At 34.6% G+C, this 22,916-nt stretch overlaps 1 protein-coding gene across 1 annotated transcript; it reads right to left on the minus strand.

Moving 5' to 3' along the window:
• Window positions 1–13,382: 13,382 nt before the first annotated feature.
• LOC141511489 (olfactory receptor 2T27-like) lies at window positions 13,383–14,321 on the minus strand. The gene has a single exon (XM_074220650.1). It carries the CDS (start codon window positions 14,319–14,321, stop codon window positions 13,383–13,385), a length of 939 nt encoding a protein of 312 aa, XP_074076751.1.
• Between the last annotated feature and the right edge of the window lie 8,595 nt (window positions 14,322–22,916).

A 22,916-nucleotide genomic window follows, 5' to 3' on the forward strand; every position in this document is an offset into this window, starting at 1 on the left:
AGAATATCTAACAGCTCTATAACTGAGTTTCAAACTATCAAGAAAATTGAGTGAAATATGACATTTAAGTTTCAGACAGACTGAAACACTCTTATTGACTACACAGCTTACTGGAACAACCTATGGATTCTTTTCCATTAAACAATAGCCAGCTTCAACAGAATAAATCAAATTACAGGTACATTTGTTAAAACAGGAGCTCTGAGCTAGTAGAACTTTCCAGCTGATATGTTCAATGTGTTATCTAATTGGTATCCAATCCACAATTCAATTCCAATAATAAAGATTTGTTTATATTTGATTTTGAGGCCAATTCCACAATTTCTGAACCAGAGCAGTAGACATGGATCTGGTAGTGAAAAGAAAACTGAATCTAGAGTCAGAAGACCTTTGTTTGAATCTACCTAGCCTCTTTTATCTTGAGAAACTTTGAGCTAAGTTCCTTTCAATCAATTGTGCGATCTTTAGTATCTGTATTGAACCAGCCTAGGCCTAATAGTTCAATTCAGTACTAAAGTAGAAGGTCAAAGGGAGGAATGCATAGTGAGTGGAATAACTTGCATAGTATCTATTCATAGAAGATTATGACAACTAAGGATATTATCATGGAAATCCATACTTAATTTTGACAGTTTAGATTGAGAGTTTTTCTGAGTCTAAACATAGCAATCAATTGAAAATAGAAGACAAGATCCCATCAACTGGTTAGTAACTACACTTATAAGGTCACACATATAGTTAATCTTAACAACAAGAGAGCATCAAAACTTTTGCACTCTCCCCTGATTATGCTGAATTATAATAGTCAATCAATAAATATTTATTAAGCACCTACTAAATGCTGGGCATGGTGATAAGCATCGGGGGCAAAAAAGAGACAAAAGACAATTTCTGTCTTCAAAGAACTCTTAACCTCAACAAATGTTTACAACAAATATTACTTTGCTATCTTTGCCTTATTGAACATGAATTAGTGGTTAAAGATTATGCTTAATCTCATTTTTAAATTTCCTCACTTTCTGGCACTTTACGTTTTGCAGAGAGTATAAAATAAATATTTTCTGGTTGAAATATTTAAAAAATGAAAATAGAAGTATACAGTAGGGATGGGAAGTGGGAAGGGTGAGAACAAACAGTCTCAACTATGTGTGACTTAAGATAATTATATAAGAAATTAACAACCAACTGTAGTGTTATATCATAGACAGAAATTGATTTTCCAGGAAGAAATTATTATTCCCTCTATTGGATTTCCATTGTACTTTGCTTTTATTTCTCATATACTAACCATGTGCATAATGCTTTAATTATTTGTATCTCTGCTGTACCCATCTCCCTACCATCCTGCAAATTCCATCAGAGAAAAGTTTTTTATCAATCAGGGAGAAATTTTATTTATCTTTGTATCTCCTAGGCTAGTATTAAACACAAAATGAGTGTTTAAATCTTTGTTGAATGAATTAAAATAGAAAATTCCAGGATACTCTCTGGTTTATCAGATTAACGTAGGTAAGGTGGATAATTAAAATCCAAAATACTCTACTATGTCATTGAATTGAATTTCTATCTGCATCATACTAATAAGATAATGACCAAATTTTCATGTAAAGTCTTGCTTTGTGAGCACTGCTATAAATAATTATAATTGGCTAGTACTTTTCTACTATGTACTCTAAAAATCTATTTCCATGATTATATCTCCATACTAAATTACAACCATTCTATCACAGTAATTAACACTAATTATTAAGAATAAAATTACATGAAATAATTATAAAATTTCTATTATTTACTAAGGGGAGGGCAATTTCTATAAAAACATATACCTATAATCTCATTTATGCCTAGAATTCACCGTTTTGAAATTCTGACCTCTTTGGTATTTACCTCAGTTTATTGTAGTTTTCCATTCTGAGATGTCAGAGTTTTCCATTCAAATGACTGGCAAATTGGCAAAAATGAAAATAAGATGGCAACAGTATTGGAGAGGCTGTGGGTAGTTCCAACCTTTGGTGGAACTATGAAGTGGTCTAACTTCTGAATTTTAATTTAAAAATTATCAAGAAAACGACCATATTATTCATACCACTTGACCCAGTGATTTCACTATTAGTCATGTCCTTGATTACTTGTTTTGGTATCTATCCTGGCAACAAAATTGGGGATCTGAGGCCGGTGTTTCTATGATTCTATAATTTCTTTGAGGTTGAATACAGGTTAGTGGATCAAGGTTAAAATATGCCTGAAAACATTTATGCAATTTCTCACCAAGGGTTTGGAGGCCCTTATTGTGAATGTCTTGAGGGGAGACTTGTCCCTAGACTTTAATTAACTTGAGTCTCAGGCCTCAAAATTAAATATTTTAAATGAAGCAGAGAGTTATGAAGGTGCCCAGATACAGAAATATGGATGTTCTATACCTTAACTGATATCTAGATATAAGCAAGTTTGCCCTCATAGCTTCAGAGATACCCACCTCTCCTTATCTCATGGGATCATAACTTCAAGGGGATTAGAAAGTATTTTATAGATTATCTGTTTCAACCCTTTCTATTTCTAGGTAAGAAAACTGAGAACGAGAGAAAAAGTGACTTGTATACAGTCATATAGAAGATGTGAGTAGTAGGGGTGAGGGAGATCACCATGGATTTGCCTGGACAAAGCAGAATGGGACAATTTACCAGGATGTGGGAAGGCAAGGATAACAAGAACAATAATAAAAACACTCAACAAATGGAAAAAAGAAATTAGAAGAAAAGAAGTAGGGAGTAAAATTTCACATAAAATAATAAACTGTATAAAAGAAATATGGGAAATTGACACAAATATATAATACTAACAGTTATTTCCTCTCCTCCTCTCAAATAAATGATCAATGGAGGTGAATAAATAATTTTCAAAAGACGAAATGAAAGCTACAAATGACCTCAAGAAAACATATTCCACATGGGTAAGAGAAATGTAAATTAAAACAACTGAAATTTTACTTCACATCATGCAAATTGTCAAAAAAAATTTTAAATGGTAATAGTATTGCAAAGGTTGTGGGAAGACAATATTGATGTTGTCCTTCATTCTCAAAGAAGACCATGACATCAAGGAGATGATGCCATAACATGTATATGAATTATATTTGAGAGAGGAGTGCTATGCTACGTTGCCAGCCTCATTTTTTCCTCCATCTGGTTCCAGGGGCCAGATTTGGATCAAGTCAACTGGAGATGGCCCTGGATGTGAGATAATCAAGGTTAAGTGACTTCTCCAAAGTCACACAGCTAGTTGTGTCAAATGTCTGAGGCCAGGTTTGAATATAGGTCTTCCTGACTCCAGAGCTGGTTGGTGCTCTATTCACTGTACCACCATAACTGGCACATTAATTTGCTTTTGATAGAACTATGAAGAACTATGAATTTTAATTTAAAATTAGTTAAGAAAACTGACATTATTCATATCTTTTGATTCAGTGATCCCACTACTGGTCATATGCTTCAAACAAATCAAAGAGACAAAGAAACTAAAACCTTATTTTTAAAATCTAATATCTAAATATCCATAGTAACACTTTTTGAAATCACAAAAACTGAATACAAAGTGGGAACCCCTGAGTGGGGAATAACTAAGAAAAATATTATTTAAGAATGTAAATATTATTGTGCCATAAGAAATAACATGAGGAATTCAGAGAAATAAGGAAAAGTTTTAATAAAATAAATAGAATCAAGAGAATGATATATGAAATGAATCTAGCAATTTAAATGAAAAGATCACTAAAAGAAAATTTAATTATGAGTAATAAAAAAGTCAGTGAAGGTCTTGAGAAACATGAAATGTACTTCTCTTTTTACAGGTTGAGAGTCTACTAGCACTGAAGAAAGGGCATCATGATTACTATAGTATACATTTTCACTGTATCAGTATCTTTATTTTTCTTCCCTATGAAATAGAGAGTTATTTGGAGGGGGTTGAGAAATGACTCACATAAAGACAAAAGGCATCAGTGAAATATATTTTTAAAATAAAATAGTCTGAGAGGTGGTGAGAGATCAAAATAAAGTGGTAGTCATATATAAAGCAAGTCATTTGGCCTTGATGTGAATATAAATCTCCCTTAATTACAGTGATCCAGCTTTATTAGATAAAGTCCTTATTTGGAGATTCATTTAGTAAGGATTATATCATCAAGGTCAGACACACAGTCCTTGTTTAGGCTGAAAGTCTCTACCATTATCTAACTTGTTTATACTTGAGGATGCTTATGTAAGTCTTAGCTTTGGCATGATGCTGGCTTTGTTGTAGGACCCTATAACTGTCCAGGATAGGGGGCAGACCAAACAGAGCAATTAGAGGTTTGCTTGTGAACAGCTAGGAGGCAGAGAGGTCAGACCTAGCATTATAAGAGACAAGAGCAGACAGGAGCTAGCCTGCAGTGTGGAGGAGCAGGCAATGGCACATAGCGAGTGGACATCAGAAGGGGACTAGGAACTTGGGAAATTGATAAGCTAATGGGCTATACAGATAGATTTATGGGTGGACTTGACCCTGAAATCTTCAACTTCCAAGGTTGTTCAATAAAAGGTATATATCTCTACAGGTCTCTTAAGTATTCCTTTGGTCTTTCAGAATAAAGAACCTATTAAGCAACAAGGATGGGATTTATTTGAAATATCCTGCTCCCCTTGATTAGATAAGAACTTGTATTGGACTCATATTTGGCATAGTTATAGAAGTTTTGACAGGATTGATCTGACATATTTTTATCTGCAAACATTATATAAATGAAATTGAGGGAATTCACAAGGAATATTGTGGAGGTAGAATTACCAATATTGTTTGAACTGTTTGTTTTTTTTTAAAAAACTCTACTGTTATAATTTTGGGTGCCTAAGAAGATAGGGATGCCCTCAACAACCATAAAAAAAGCAAAATTTGAAGAAACATCAGAGTTTCCTAATGGTCATTTGAAAATTCAAACCCAGAATTCAGGAGAAATGAATATACAGATTGGAGAGTCATTTATTTAGGCATGATAATTGAACTCATGGGGCATATGAGATCACTAAAGTGAATAAAGAAAAGAGAAGAGATCCTAGAAGATTTTGTATTGTCTAAAACACCTTCAGAAGATTTTGATAGATCTTAATTAGTGTGTAATGACCAACTTAGATGGTATTCTTACCATCACCTGATGAAACAACAGCACATCACACAAGATGATAAAATGATCATCAAGCTCCTATCAAATGTTTTATTGTGAACCTAAGAAAAATATTTTCTACCATAGTCAAGAAAATTTTCCTGAAAGTTTTGCTGTGACCAAAAGGGTTGTGAAAAAAAAAAGATTAGGTTCTTGAAAAGGTGATTTCCCAAGGATGACAATAAACAGAACATCCTGACTCAAAACTTACCAGAGAGAAAGAAGTTTTAGAGTCCAAGTTAATATACCTTTCAGTCATGTATTAGTTTCATGACTGTGTAACCATAACAATCATACTCTCATGACTGACCTGAAAATATAACAGTATCAAATATTTCTAACAAGACAGCAGAGGGGGCAATTTCAGTCCAACCGTCATCCTCACTGCTCAGAACAGCAGGATATACACCATGTGAATACAATGTGAGTACAAAAGCATTTGTGATTTAGACAAAATAAGTCAAAACTCCTGGTGACAGAACTCCCTCCACCAAAGAGAAAGGCAACTTCTCTATGAAGTACTAGATGGATTCTAGGAAATTGTCTATGGCATATGAAATTTAAATGACTTACCAAAAGTCGCCATTTATTTAGTAAGCTTCAGAAGTAAGATGTGAACCCAGGCTTCCTGACTCAAAAGTATAACACTCTTTCCCATTTTTCTATTTATGGGAGAGAGGCAGAGGCAGAGGCATAGACAGAGAGACAGAAAGACAATGAGGCAGAGATAAAGACAGAGAGAAAGAGAGAGAGAGAGAGAGAGAGACAGAGACAGAGACAGAGACAGAGACACAGAGAGACAGAGTGAGAGCAAGAAAGAGAGACAGAGAGAAAGAGAGAGAGAGAGAAATGTATTAAAATAACAAATTAACAATTAATATATTGGGAACTTAAAAGGCCCAAGGGAAAAAGAAAAAAGAAAAAAAAGAAAAATTACATAATAATCCCAGAAATGATGGATGAACAAGGAACTCTAGAATGTCTCACATAAAAAATAAAATCATCAAAAGGCATGAAACAAATTAATAAGAGCTCTCAAAGCAAAAGTCAATAAACATTCACCCCATTTATAACATATAATAGAATCTCTCCTATATATTTGAGACCCTAAAAAAGAAAGTTGGAGATTTGGAAACTTAAGAAAATTTGACAGACATTGAGATAAAATAAAAGACATTGAATAATGTTAGATCTTTTCAAGTCAAATTAACTAAATTTTAATGATAGGACAAAGATGAAGGATAATGAATTAAAGTTTCTGAATACTGTTTTTAGAAATTAACACAAATTTTTCTAGAAGGATACAGAAAGCAAAGGACAGATTAAAGAATCCACAGATTGTCAACACAATGAAACTGCAAATTTAATTTACCAAATTTTTTTGTATTAAATCAAAACTTCTATAAAATAACAAATATTACAATGAAATCACAGATACAGATCAAAATAAAATGAAAACACAATACCATCATTGGAAGATGAAAGTTCACAATGACTTAGCAGAGAAAAGAAACAAATAGAATGAAGTAAAATCAACTCTCCTCAGAAAAGGGAAAAAACAAATGTTTCTCTCAACGGGCAGCATTTAACTTCCCTAAGACAAGTAGAGATACCTCTGGTCTAGGACAGTAAGAACTCCAAAGAAGATAAAACTTTATAAATGAATACTTAACTCTTGCACACCCAGTACTCACTTTCTGAAACAAACAGGGTTAAGGGATTTGCCCAGGATCACATAGCTAGTGAATATCTGAGACCAGATTTGAATTCAGGAAGATGAATTTTCTTGATTCCATCCCTAGTGCTCGATTCACTATCCTTTCTTCTAGGAGTTCTTGGGCTTGTGTCCAGTCTCTCTGTCTCTCTGTCTCTCTGTCTCTCTCTGTCTCTCTCTGTCTCTCTCTGTCTCTCTCTGTCTCTCTCTGTCTCTGTCTCTCTCTCTCTCTCTCTCTCTCTCTCTCTCTCTCTCTCTCTCATTTCTTTGAGGCTTTGTTTGCTGATGTTTTCAAGCCATTGTCTTCCTTTTGGTTTATTTTTAGCTTCTCTGTAACTAAGGTGGTTGTCAAATTTTGGGGGGTTTTGCTCATTTTATCATCCTACTTCTTGCTTTGCATATATTGATCTTGGTTCACCTCTCTGGGAAAGATTTGTTCAACTTGAACTATTCTTTTATATCCTTCTATTGCATTCACAGGTCAGTCTGGGACTTGTATTTATTTGGTGCTCCAAACAAGTGTTATTTGGGGAGAGCTGTGTTCACTTCCCTCTTGGTTTGTCCTCTATTTGGAACTGTTGGTTTATGTGATTGCATTTTCAAATTGCTTGTTGGACTCGATTGTAATTAGCCTGCTGAGTGATTTTACAGGTTCAGAACTTTTGTTTTTGGACTTCTGTTCTATTTTTTTCCATTGTAAGTTTATATATGGGATTAAAATTTAGAATTGAGTACCAATCTGTTCTTGAGCACTGCATACAGCTATGTTTTGGGGACTTGTTCCTTACTCTTTATACAGGTAGAGCCTCCACTGTCTTGGACTACAACTCCACTTTGTTTTAGGACCATGACCTATAACTTGGTGACTGAATTGCCAGATGGCACCCTATGTCTGCACCTTTGTATTCTTTTTTCTGCTCAACAGGTCAATAATTTTGCTATCCTTGGGTGTTGGACAGCTTGTGCCTGCTGTGGTGCTGCCCCTTTTGTACAGTGCTCCTAGTCTCGTACCAGTATCTGTAGATATCTCTTTCTGTTCTTTGAAACTAACCTGGAAAAATGACTCATTGTGACTTTTTTCTTGACTTTTCTTATCAGAATTTTGTTTGGTGAGTTTTCTTCATTGTTGTGAAGGGGTTGGATGGGGGGAAAGCTAGGTAAAATGCCAGCTCTCATTCTGTCTTCTTGATTTTGTCTGATCTCTGAGTCTTACAATTTCTAATTTCAAAATTCTTTTCCAGTGAGGCCTTCTGCAAGAGAACATTCATTGACTTTCTACCTACTAGTATTTCTACCCAGACCCACAGACACACCATCTCTTACATGGTTACCTGGTATCTACATTGCATATTATTTATGTTGCTTCCCCCACTGAAATGGGGAGTCTTCCTTTCCCTTCACGGAAGGAATTGTTTTGTTTTTGTATCCTTTTGTATCCTTGTTTTCTAGCCCAGGCCTGGCACATGCTTAATAATCTTAATAAATATTTATTGATTGATATCCAATAAAAGTCATATCCAAATCTCATAGGGAGCTACTATTCCTCAGTAGATAGGTGGTCAAAATACAAAAATATATTTCAAAATAAGAATAAAAAATAATATAATTATGATATTATAATATACTGTGTTAGAGTAATAAACTCTAACTAATATACTGTGTTAGAGCTATGAATGGGACCAGACCTCCTGGGAAATCATTTGAAACTGCATGAGAAAAATTATTTCACCATTGCTATGATATTCTTTGGTTCAGCAATAATACTATTCAACTTAGAGGTCAAGGAAAAAATGTAAATAAAAGATATATTACATGCCAACCTATTAATATGAGAACTTTTTATGGTAGTAAAAAACTGGAATATGGGAGGTGACTATCAATTGAATATTTAATAGATAAATCATTATATACATGTAATGAATATTATAGTTCAGCTGAAATTTTGACTATAAGGAATACAGTAGTATATTCACAATTTGACTCTATAATGTAAATTAAAAGAACAATTAAAGGAAACTGGTCTCAGTATTTATGATCAGTTTTGATGTTAGAAAAGAAATAATAAAATATTTTTTCCTTTTTTCAACAAAGAAATGGAAGACTGAGACAAAAGGTATCACTATCAGATACAAAGAATAGTTTGATTGCTTTTAGTTAATTTTTTTACTTATCTATATATTACCTATCACAAGGGAAAATTTAATGTTGTGGTGGGGTGGTCAGGAGTAGGACATTTAATTCAGAAAGTACTATTTTATAAAAACAAAAGTTATCAAAATAATGAGGGAGGGAGGGAAAGATAAAGAGCACTCTCCCCTATCTGTTTTCTAGAAAATCATGGAGTGTTGGACCTGAATTCTGCTCATTTTCAGGAAACAGGGTTCCACAAAAAAAGGCTTGCCATTTTTGAATGTTGAAACAAAATCTTGGGGTTACTTTGGTCAACCCCATCCCTCAAAAATAAAAGTTAGGGAAGTTACAGAAAGAAGCACTGGCTTGTGACTTAGGAGGCATAACTTTGTAAATCTCCAAAGAACTGACTCTCTCTTCTTCCCATTTGCCAATTGAGTCAGGACTTTTTGAGTCTCTGTCAGGAAGAAGTAATTATTTCTGTACATAGCTCATGTTTTAGTTGAAGGAGGTTGAAACTAAATCTCAAAGCCCAAATTACCTCTTCTGTTTTCTGTTTCTTTTCTGACTGAATTACAACCCTGAGATGGATATTTCTCTATATATTTTTAGGTTTTTGCAAGGCAAATGGGGCTAAGTGGCTTGCCCAAGGCCACACAGCTAGGTAATTATTAAATGTCCGAGACCGGATTTGAACCCAGGTACTCCTGACTCCAGGGCCGGTGCTTTATCCACTACGCCATCTAGCCGCCCCTGTTATCTTCTTTAAGAAGCCTTGTCATGGGATGGCTAGGTGGTGCAGTGGATACAGCACTGGCCCTGGAGTCAGGAGTACCTGGGTTCAATGTGGCCTCATACACTTAATAATTACCTAGCTGTGTGGCCTTGGGCAAGCCACTTAACTCCATTGCCTTGCAAAAAAATTTAAAAAAAAGAAGCCTTGTTGTGTTTTCTGGGAACTCCTCCCAAAGGGCAGTTTGTGCTGACCACTTGGGAGCTCTCAACGTTTTTTAATTCACAGATATCTCTAAAGATAGAAATATCAGGGCGGTTAGGTGGTACAGTGGATAGAGCACTGGGCCTGGAGTCAGTAGTACCTGGGTTCAAATCCAGTCTCAGTCTGTCTCAGACACTTAATAATTACCTAGCTGTGTGGCCTTGGGCAAGCCACTTAACTCCATTTGCCTTGCAAAAAAAAAAAAAAACCTAAGAAGATAACAACCAGCCAGAACATGAGTTCACTCAAATCTGATTTTTCAAATGATCTGGACCTGCAAAGAACTATTTGGACAGTGAAGAATCAAGGTAGAGGTGAAAGACTGATCCAACAATCCTGCAAAAAGGTTTCATATCTCTTGAAAAATATGAGAGTAATTATAAGTTACTGCTTCTTAGGATTTAAAAAAATCAATTCATACTTATAAATTGCTTTCTTATCTTGTTTGTAGAAACTAAATAGCTATTCTATGCTTGATCTTCATTGCACATATATCTGCAATAATAATAATAGCTATAAGTTATGTAGCATTTTAAGGTTTGCAAAGTCTTATTTAATCTTCAACCATGAAGGGGCAGCTAGGCAGCACAGTGGATAAAGCACCGGCCCTGGAGTCAGGAGTACCTGGGTTCAAATCCGGTCTCGGACACTTAATAATTACCTAGCTGTGTGGCCTTGGGCAAGCCACTTAACCCCATTTGCCTTGCAAAAACCTAAAAAAAAAAAACCAACCCAAAATCTTCAACCATGGGAAGTATGTGCTATAATTATCACTATTTATAGGTAACGAAACTGAGCCAAAGAGTTTAAGTAAATAGCCCAGGGACACAGAGTTGGCAAGTATCAAAGGTAGGATTTATACTCTCTCTCTCTCTTTCTCTCTTTTTTTTAAATCTAGAGTTTTATGCTTGGGTCTAGTACTATATGTATCGCACCATCTTGCTTCCTGTTTACTGAGTATATTTCTATTCCTTTCTCTTTGGAGATATCTTAAACAAGAGCCAAGCCTAGCTTTAAGTGATTTTTCTCAGGATTCTGGACTGAAGGAGGAAAAGTGAATAAAGATTCAACAGATTTTTTGCAAAAAAAAAATCTGACACCTCTCCTCAGGACCCAGGCTCTCCTAAGATTAAATTCAGTTGATTTGTGTCAATTAAAAGCTGAGCATAACCCTGAATAGTGATGCAGAGGGAGAGAATCTTAGACTCACCCTCTAAACCCTCTGCCTACTAGCATTTCTATATGTTATATCATAAATTTAGTTTAAGAAGAAAAAAAGAAAACCAAAATTGCTTAATCTTTGAAAAGAAATGAACAGGACAAAAGAAAATCAAGAAAGATAAAAATGTTTGAATAACTGAAAGGTTAGATCAGGTTATGCTGAACCAAGAAGCATCCCATGAATTTTCTACATCCCAAAAGGGAGAGAAAAATCCTTTTGGGATTCTACCACTTTCAGGAATGTACAAAACTATGGGCTTGGGAATTCAAAAGACAAAAGAAGTATTTTAAAAATATTCTAAGGAAAGCAAAGGAGGAAGAAGACCAGGAACATCCTATTTATTCTAATTGGGATATTACAGAATATCATTCACATGTGGAGTATTAAAGAATTTTATGAATTTCATTTTTAACTAGGTAGAGTATGGTTTATAAGAAAAAAATTAAATAAGTAGGAACATAAAGGCTGAAATACACTAAATAAGTATTGATCTGGTCTGGGACAAGAAAGGAGAGGACAAAAGAGTTTGAGATTCCATGGTTTCCAGTAACACAAACTACAGATTGAGTAAAAAAAAGGTGAAAGGGCAAAAACCAGTGATTGGGAATAGGAGGGAGAAGAGGGCCAAGGGAGAAGACTAGAATCAGAACTAAGTGATCCCAAAGAGGGGATCTTTAACTCTTTTAGTCTTTACCTCAAAACTAATCAATTAATAAGCACCTTCTGTGTGCTTAAATTACAGGACAGTGAGCTCTGGAACAACAAAGGAAATAGTCATTTCCCTTCAGGGAGCTCATATTAAGATAGGGGATATGGTATGTACAGAGATAGCAAGACAAATACATATAAAAGGATAACCTTGAAGAGAAAGTCTCTAGCTACTTGCAGAACCAGGAAAAGCTTCATTCAAAAGATAGTATTTGAGATGTCGAAGGAAATCAGGGCTCCCAGAAGGTAGAGCACCCTAGGCATGGGGGACAGTCAATGCAAATGATGGATATGAGAAATAGAGCATTTTGTTTGAGGAATATCATATGTCAATCTGTCTGGACCATTTAGAGGGTATGTGGTGGGGACTAAATGTGAGAAAAGCTGGAAAAGAAAGAACCAGCTGGGAATCACTTCAAATGCCAAAGAAAAAAATTTATATATGATCCTGAAGTTAATAGGGAACCATTGGAATTTATTGTGCAGGAGAATGACATGATCAGACCTTTGTTTTAGGTAAAGCACTTTGATAGTTATAGAGACTTGGGTCAAGGAAACTAAGCGGCAATCATCTTGGTTGAACTAAGGTAAGTGTACAAGCCAGAAGAGAATTCTTATCTTTACTTAATTCTTTAATAGTGCAAGGTTCAGAAAATTATCAATTCATTTCCCCATATTAAGAAATTAGATTGAAAGGTTAAGACATGTCAAATTAACTTCCTCATCATAAAAATTTACATTTAAAAAGCGCTTGTAGTTACAAAACTTTACAAATAGTATTTCTTTTGTGCCTCTGTCCTTTAAGTAGTGCAGGCATTATACCTTTTTTCCTTTCTAGATGAGAATACTGAAGCTTGTATAAGTTAACTGACTTGCCATGATGACCCTCATAACTGGACCATGACAAATTTAGGAAGAGAAGAAATCAATGTTAATTTTAAAGGCAGTCAGTGACACAGTAGTGCTAAGAGCTGAGAGTTGAGCCTGGTCTCAGGGAGACCTGAATTCAAATGTGGTCTCTTACTAGCTGTGTGAACCTGGCAGGTCCCTGTTTGCCTCAGTATCCTCATCTGGAGGAAATGGAGAACCACTCCAGTTAATCTTTGCCAAATAGAATCATGAAGATTTGGACCCAATTGAAACTATTGAACAGCAACAAAGCTAACAGAAAGGAAATCGTGTCTTAAAACAGAGTCACATTCTACTCCTCTAATGGTAATAAAAAGTGTCATCCCTACAAAAATGTAGTGGTTCAAGTTCAAAAGACATATGTCACATCCATTTCCAGTTAAATTTAGACAGATCAAATGAGAGTCAATACCTTTCACAGAGATGAAGTCAAATTTCACAGAGAAAAGGTGATCTCTAAGTTTTCTGATGCCCCAAATAGTTTTGCCATAAGCTATGTCATCTTATTTTATTTTGAGATGACATTTATTCTCATTGTCTTCCTTAGTGCCTCTAAAACATCCTTGTTCCTCAGACTGTAGATGAGAGGATTAAGTAGAGGTGTGAGTATGGTATAAAATACAGAGAGACCCTGATCTAACTCTGAAGTATGTGAGGAACCAGGTGTCATATAGACCACAATGCCTGGCCCCAAGAAGAGACTTACCACAGTCAAGTGGGAGGAGCAAGTGGCTAAGGCTTTGTTCCTCCCTTCAGGTGAATTCATGTGGAGGATAGTGAGGAAGATAAGAGTGTAAGAGGTCACAATGAAGCTAAAAGGAAGGATGATGAAAATAATGCTTGCCACAAAAACTCCCATTTCATAATCTAAGGTATCTTCACAGGAAAGCTTTAAGATAGCAGGCATTTCACAGAAAAAATGATGAATCTCTCTAGAGCCACAGACAGAGAATCGCATGGTACAGATTGTTTGAATTAGAGCATTTAAAGCACCTCCAGCCCAGGACATGACTGTCATACACCAACAAATCCTGGGACTCATAACCATAGGATAATGGAGGGGCTTACAGATAGCTACATAGCGGTCATAGGACATGAAGGTCAGAAGAAGGCATTCAGAACCTCCCAAGGTCAAACAAAAAAACAACTGAGTTCCACAACCAACTCGAGAAATATTTTGTTTCCCTAGGTAATAATTAATAGCCATCTTGGGAACAGAGCTTGAAATGTAAGCCACATCAATGATAGAGAGCTGACTGAGCAGAAAGTACATGGGTATATGGAGTCGGAAGTCTACCCAAATTAGGAGAATCAAGATAGAGTTTCCAGTGAAAGCAATGAGGTAGACAAATGTAAAAATGGAAACTAGGAGACCAGAATATCTGAACTCTGGGAAGAGTCCCAGAAGAATGAAATCTGTAGTTGTTGTTTCATTGCCTTTCTCCATGTTTTATTATTTCCTGCTTGAATGAAGGAGCCTTCAGATAGGAGGGAGAGGGAGAGGGAGACTGATAAATAAAACAGACTGTGATGTCTTAACAATAATTATTAGATATTTCATTTTAATATAAATTTATTTCAGCCCTTCCCCAAACTTTGATACTGCTTCACAAATTGTTTAGTGGTACTTCTGTATAGTTATTTTTGTAAAATAATTACTTAATTATGACTCCTGTATTTATAATTTTAATATTTTTATATGTAAAAATCCCCAAAGTCAGATTCAGTATAAAATAAACTAGTTAGTAAGTTTTGTATTGACTGATGTCTTTAATTTCTGCATCCTTTTCTACTTTATTATGATGAATATTCACTTGGAAATAGAATCATAAAATCTAGGTAAAAAAGGATCTCAGAGGTTAAACACATGGATTACAAGAGTAATCCAATATACAATATCAACGGGAAGTTGTCATCAATCTGTTTGAAGACCTCCAGTGATGGAGACCTTACTCCTTCCTGAATCTGCCAGGGCATTTTAGGAACTCTTCTTTCTACAAACTGGAGAAGTAAGAAGAAAGAATTTGTAAGAAGAAACTTACCGATTTAATTCACTTTCATATATTCAAATCCAATGCTGATTATTTTCAGAACTATATTTTCATTTTTGACCTCTCTCCTGAGCTACAATGCTATATTTCCAAGTTCCTGCTAGGCATTTATACTTTCAATTTTATTGATAGCTCCAAATCAACATGTGTAAAATCAAAGTCATACCTAGTTAAAATGTCACACTTCCTTTGAGTTCCTTATTTCTTTAAATACATTGTTTTATTTTTATTCAAAGAAATGGGGTTAAGTGACAAGGTCCCACAGTTAGGTAATTATTAAGTGACTGAAGTCAAATTTGAACTCAGGTTCTCCTGACCCTAGGGCCAGTGCTCTATCCACTGCATCACCTAGCTGCCCCCGACTTCCTTATTTCTTAGTCATACCATTATTCTCCCACTCACTCAGATCCCATACCTCAGTATCTTTGACCCCTCCTTCTATCTTGCCTTGTCATATTCAAGAAATGATGTTTCTATCCATTCTATCTCATATAATGGATATAATAATAGTCACTAATATTTATATACCTACTCTGTTTCAGGAACTATTGTAAGTGCTTCATAAATATCTGATCCTCACAACAACCTTGGGAGGTTGGTGCTATTAGTAACTGCATTTATCAATGAAAAACCTGAGAGCTTCATAGGAAATGAAATGTTGGTCAGAAGATGGCATTCAGAACCCCCCAGAAGTCAAACAATAACAACAAAATCTGACTTACACTAGTAAGTTTCTGAAGCCAGATTTCAATTTAGTGCTTACTAACTCCTCACCTAGTGCTCCATCTACTGCAATATCTATGTCTTGCTCTATTTCTCTTCCAACTGACACCAACCCAGTTCATTTTTCTCCTCTCCTTCAATACAATGTACATGATATTTCATGTCAATCTCTACTCAAGAACCTTCAAAGATTTTCTTTTACCTGAGGGATAAAATACAACTACTTTAGTATAGGATAGAAGGATCTAAAAGAAATCTACACTGCCATTCCAAATTTATCTCTATTTCCCCTTATCTTACCTAAATATAGTCAATATTCTACTCAATTTCTCATCTCATAATTGCTCAAATTGTTTCATATATCTTTTTTTCTTGCTGTTTCTTTGAATGCCCTTTCTTATCTCTAATCTACTAAGGAAGGATATGGGTTAACTATAATGAGTGAATGGAGTAGCATCAGGCAGCAGGGTTTAGTAAAAAGTATTTTGGAAGCAAAGATCTGGGCCTTACTCCTAGGTCTATACTAACAATGTGACCATAGATATGCCACATCCTCTCTAGGAGGCCATTGGATTTGATGAGGCTGAGTTCTAATACTCTGGCTGTTCTTTCATAATCATAGTACACAGGACAAAGATAACTGTGGTTTTGGAGGAAGCCAGGCATAATAATCAGACTGATAAATTATACTTTTAATCATTTGCATGATCTTATCCCTATGAAAATGAAACTCAAATACAAAAATCAAACGATTTTCCTGAATTATATGTCATCCCTATTATATAATCCCCTGAAGACAGACAAACTTTAGGCTTTTTATCTGGAAGACAATAAATAATTTTATAATCTTAATGATGTTCTGTCATCCTTGCCTTTTGGAAATGCTGAAATCCTCAAAATCCCTCTCCATACATTTCAGCTTCTTAGGAGATATTCTTAGGGAGGTACTGGATTCTTTCTCTAGGTAACAAATGTTGAAGTTGATGAAGATGGTGCAATGAATTGAGCACTAAGGACTTGAGCTACCACCACTGTGAGTTAGGCAACACAAACCCCATCTCTAGGTTTTTACTTCCTTATTGGTGAAGTAAAAAGGGATAGATTAGATGATCTATTAGATTCTTTCCAGCTCTAAGATAAAAGTTGTCCATCTCTGCTTAAACAAAAGAACTGAACTGGCCTTGGGGCCAGTGGATGTGCATGTTATTTCATAGGGAAATAGGATATAAATAGGGGCTGGTGCAGGAGACATTCTGCTGTATAACTCAAATCCTAGGAGTTTTGTGTGGAGTGTCCTGAGAGAACTTTGTCCCTAGACTTTAATTAATTTGAGCATCCAATATCAGTCCTGAAAACTCCCCAAAGGATCAAAAGAAAATCTATTCCTTCAGGACACTTCAACATGCAACTTAGGGGAATTTCCATTCCATTTTATCTTTTCACTGTTGCTTAGTTCCTCCATGCAAATGGGAACCAAAATTTAATTTTATATGTGTTGTGGTAAAATGAAAAGAATTATGGATTAGGAATTAAGAGACTAGTTCAGATCCAGGTTCAGACACTTTCTAGTTTTGTGGGGATAAGCAATTTATTTAACTTATCTGAGGTTCAGTGTTAGCATTATTTGCTGCCCTTTGACATTGAATTTAAAACAGATTAAAAGCTGAGAAAGTATGCAGGAAGAGTGACTTAATAGAAAACAAAGTTATATAGTAGAAATAACACTGAACTGGGAACAGGAGCAAATATATATATATATATATATATTTCATTTTAGGTTCAAATATTGTATGCCCTTGAGTAGGTCTAATAATATTAGAGTTAGAAGGGAGGTCATAAAAATCAGCAGCGATAGGAGAGGTTAGTAAGATTGTGAAACCTGTAGAGTCCATTTTTAGGCCAACATTTTAATTTTATGGAAAAACTAAACTGAGTTAAATGAGTTGCCCAAGGTTAGACAGCTAGTCAATGGAACGTCTTTAATGAGAACTTATGGACTAATTCAATGTATATTTTTTCCTTTTCATTTTCTTTCTATAAATACTATCTCTTATGGTCACCTTGGAGTTCTTTATTTAATTATCATATTTAGGTAAATGACATGCAGATTTCTATATCCAGCCTTAGTCTCTTTTTACTTTTTTTAGGTTTTTTTTTTTTTTGCAAGGGAAATGGGGTTAAGTGGTTTGCCCAAGGCCACACAGCTAGGTAATTATTAAGTGTCTGAGACTGAATTTGAACCCAGGTACTCCTGACTCCAGGGCCTGTGCTTTATCCACTGTGCCACCTAGCTGCCCCCAGCCTTAGTCTCTTAAGTAAGATTTAGTCCCACATTAGTAGTAGTCATTTGAGTATCTCAAATTCAAGATGACCAAAACCTTTTTCTCAAAACCCATCTCTACCAAACTTTCCATTTTCTATGATGATCATCCTCATTCAGTTGACTGTTTCAACATCGGCATTATTTCCAATTTCTCCTTCTTTCTTATGCTATTGATTCAATCTGCTACCAAGTTTTGCTGTTTTTATCTTGACATCTCTCATATACAATTCTTCTCATAAACAATTATATGGAAATAAGATTTAAATAGGGGCTGGTATATGAGATATTCTACTGTATAAGGTAGTATAGGTCTTGATCTCCTCTCACTTAATAATATCCTAATTGGTCTCTCTCTGCCTCAAGTCTCACCCCATTCGAATCTATCCTCCACATAGCTTTCCAAGTGACTTTCCTTGAATACACCCCCCCACACACACACACAACTCAGTAAACACTAGTGATTCCATATCATCCATAGAGTAAAACAATAACTTCTCTGATTAGCTTGTCAGAGTCTATATTTCCAATCTCATTATATTTTATTTTTCTTCATACTCTACAGTCAAATTAAATTTCTCTCCTTACCTATTCGTGACAAGATAATTTATCTCTTTGACATAAGACATTGTTTCATTTTTGGTTTTTGTTGAGCACCCACCACAATGACTGGTACATAGTAAACACCTTGGAGATGTTTTTGATTGATTAATCTCTACTAAATTTCATCTTATTATGTTCATATAAAATTTTTAACACTCTCAGGACTTTTCTGTATCTTGATTTTCCCATCTAATTGGTCAACAATCCTTTCCAGCATCATCCTATCAAAGACACTGATCAAATTATTATCTAACACAGATCAAGCAGAGATTCTGGACAATTCACTGAAAATTTCTTTCCAAATTAACATCAAAGCATTAAATGATTTCTTTTACTCTGGAATGCATCTCCTTTTCTAAAAGAGTAGTACAAGTGACATTCTCTTATAATGCTCCAGTTTGACCTTGTCAAAAAATAAAACAGGAAGAATTATGGGAGGATAGTGGCATGTTAGGAAGAACCCACAAAGACTTAAATAAAGCCCTGAAAAAAATTTTTAGAAGAAATACAGATTTTTAAAAACCCAAAGAAAAATAACTAATAATCTCTCAATACAGTTCAGTACACCAAGGGATTACCATTCTAATTATGAAAGCTTCAGATGGAGATAATTGACCATATCAATAACAAAACAACAAAAATCATATGATTATCTCAATAGATGCTGAAAAAACTTTTGACAAAATACAACACCTATTCTTATTCAAAATACTAGAGAGTATAGGAATAAATGGAGTTTTCCTTAAAATAATAAGCATTATCTATCTAAAACCATCAACAAGCATTATATGTAATCAGGATTAACTAGGAACATTTCCAATAAGATCAGAGGTGAAACAAGGATGCCCATTGTCCCCCTACTATTCAGTACAGTATAAGAAATATCATCTTTAGCAATAAGAGGAGAAAAAGAAATTGAAGGAATTAGAACTGACAATAAGGAAGAAAAACTTTTAATCTTTGCTGATGATATGATGGTATACTTAGAGAACACTAGAAAATGAACTAAAAAACCACTTGAAACACCTAACAATTTCAGCAAAGTAGCAGGATATAAAATAAACCCACATAAATCAAAAGCATTTCTATATATGAACAACAAAGTCCAAAGGCAAGAGATACAAAGAGAAATTCAATTTAAAATTATGTAGAAAACATAAAATACTTGGGAATCTACCTCCCAAGACAAATCCAGAAAATATATGAACACAATTATAAAATACTTTTCACAAACTAAAGTCAAATCTAAACAATTGGAAAAATGTCAACTGTTCATGGTTAGGTTGAGCTATTATAATAAGAATTACAATTCTATCCAAGTTAAATTATTTATTCAGTGCCATACCAATCAAACTACCAAAAAATTATCTTAGAGAGCTAGAAAAAGTAGTAAAAAAATTCATCTGGAGCAATAAAAGGTCAACAATATTAAGGGAATTGATGGGAAAAATGCAAAGGCTAGTGGCCTAACTGTACCAAATCTAAAACTATATTATAAAGTGGCAGTCATCAAAACTGTCTGATACTGGTTAACAAAAAGAGTAATGGATCCTTGAAATAGAGTAGGTACAAAAGAAACAGTAGTAAATGACTATAGTAATCTACTGTTTGACAAACTCAAAGACATTAGCTTCTGGAATAAGAACTCACTATTTGGGGTGGCTAGGTGGCACAGTGGATAGAGCACAGGCCCTGGAGTCAGGAGTACCTGAGTTCAAATCTGGCCTCAGGCACTTAATAATACTTAGCTATGTGGCCTTGGGCAAGCCACTTAACCCCATTGCCTTGAAAAAACTAAAAAAAAAACCTCACTATTTGACAAAAACTGCTGGGAAAACTGGAAAATAGAATGACAAAAACTAGGTATAGACTCACATCTCACACCCTATACCAAAATAAGGTTAAAATGGGTACAGGATTTATATATAAAGGGTGATACCATAACCAATTAAGAGAACAAGAAATACTCTATCTCTCAGATCTATGAGAAGAGAGCAATTTATGACCAAACAAAAAATAGAGAGCATTATAAATTGCAAAATTGATGATTAAATTAATTAAATTACTAAAACATAGCAGCCAAGATTTGAAGGAAAGTAGAATTCTGGGAAACATTTTCACAGCTGGTATTTCTGATAAAGAATTCATTTTTAAAATATATTGAAAACTGAATCAAATTTATAAAGATCACAAGTCATTCCCCAATTGATAAATGGTCAAAGTTTATGAACAGGCAGCTTTCAGATGAAGAAATCAAAGTTCTATATAGTCATATAAAAATACAACAGATCTTTCTTGATTAAATAAATGCAAATTAAAGCAATTACAAGGTACCACCTCACACCTATCAGATTGACTAATATGACAAAAAGAGGCAAATGGTTAATGTTAGAGAAGATGTGGGGAAAACTGGGACATTAAGGCATTGTTGGAGTTGTGAACCGATCAGTCATTCTGAAGGTCAATCTGATACTATGCTCGAAAAGCAAGAAAACTGATCATATTCTTTGATCTAATACCAGATCTATATCTCAAACAAATGGTCAAAAATAGTTATAGCAACTCTTTTTATAGTGGCAAAGAATTGGAAATTGAGGGGATGCCCATCAATTGGAGAATGACTGAACAAGTAATGGCATATAAAAGCTATAAAGTACTATTGTTCTATAAGAAATTAGGAGCATTCAGACTTTAGAGAGGCATGGAAAGAATTATATGAATTAATGCTAAGTGAAGTGATCAGAATCAAGAGAACATTGTGCAAATTAACAACAACATTATGAAATGATGAGTAAAGATGGATGCAGCTCTTCTCAGTAGTTCAGAGATCAAGGACATTCCTGAGAGACCTGCTGGTAAACAATACCATCCACATCCAGAGGGGGAAAATACTACCAAGTCTGAATGCATATTTTTTTTCACATTTTAAAAAACTTCTTTTATGTTTTTCCTTCCTTTCTCATAGCTTTTTCCTTTGACCTTAGTTCTAATTCCTCTTTCATAACATGACTGATATATAAATATGTTAAACATGAATGTGCATATACAATTTTTACTAGATTGTTCACCACTGTGGGGAGGAAGAAAGAGAGGAGGGTGGTAGATACATTTTCAAATTGATGAATATTGAAAAACAACCATTGCTTGTAACTGGAAAAATAAAGCAAAATTTCAATTAAAAAATGTAAAAAAGTAATTTACATATTAGTATCAGTTTAATGATTTCAGTTAAATTGTCTGCCTTATTAATGTACTTTTAAAGGCTAAATATTTTCTCATTACTCATTTTGGCAGAACTACAATATAAATGAACAAAGAGAAGAATATAAATGGAAATAAACTTAAAAACATTATTTTTAAAAGGACATATTGATAAATAAAAAGTCTCTCTCTCTCTCTCTCTCTCTCTCTCTCTCTCTCTCTCTCTCTCTCTCTCTCTCTCTCTCTCTCTCTCCTTTCCTCAAATTCTCCTTTTTTGACATCTAATTACAGAAGGGAGGAGGTGGAGACTTGTCTTCAAGGCTGCAACTGAAGTAATGCCCTCACCACTGCCCTTAGCATTCATTTAAAAAAAAAACTGAGTTTCAAACTTTCTCTCTCCCCCGCTCAAATCTCCATTTATTAAGATGGCAAGTCATTTGATAGATTATACATGTTTAATGATGCAAAACATATTATCATATTAGTCATGTTGTGATAGAAGACAGACCCAAATGAGGGGGGAAAAATCACACACAAAAATACAGAAAGTGAAAAGTAATACATTCCAATCTGCATTCATACTCTATCAGTTTTTTCTTTGGAAGCAGATGGCATTTTTTCATCAAGAAGTCTTGGGAATTGACTTGGGTCATTGTATTGCTGAGAATACGTAAATCATTTACAGTTAATCATCATACAGTATTGCAATGACTGTGTATAATGTTCTCCTGGTTCTGTTCAGATCACTTTGTATCAGTTTATATAAGCCTTTCCAGATTTTTCTGAAATAAGCTTGCTCATAATTTCATACAGCACATTAATATTTAATTATAATCATATACCATGACTCGTTCAGCCAATCACCAGTTGTTGGGCATGCCCACAATTTGCAATTCTTTTCCACTACACTACCCACACTCCTCTAATCTCTTTGGAATATAGACCCAGAAGTAGTATTCCTAAATAAAAAGATATTCCTTTAAGCTCTTTGAGCAAAGTTCCAAATTGCTCTCCACGATGGTTTCATCAGGACATAATCTCCAATTTTCCCATATCCTCTCCAATATTAATTATTTTCCTTTTCTTTCAATTCAGCCAATCTGAAAGGGGCAAAGTGATATCTCAGAGGTGTTTTAATTTGCAG

The sequence above is a fragment of the Macrotis lagotis genome, chromosome 2, assembly GCF_037893015.1.
Source record: "Macrotis lagotis isolate mMagLag1 chromosome 2, bilby.v1.9.chrom.fasta, whole genome shotgun sequence".
NCBI lineage: Eukaryota > Metazoa > Chordata > Mammalia > Peramelemorphia > Peramelidae > Macrotis > Macrotis lagotis.

Bases quoted from the DNA above. Each gene is read 5' to 3' on its own strand.
- LOC141511489 (XM_074220650.1), bottom strand. From the start codon at position 14,321: ATGGAGAAAGGCAATGAAACAACAACTACAGATTTCATTCTTCTGGGA.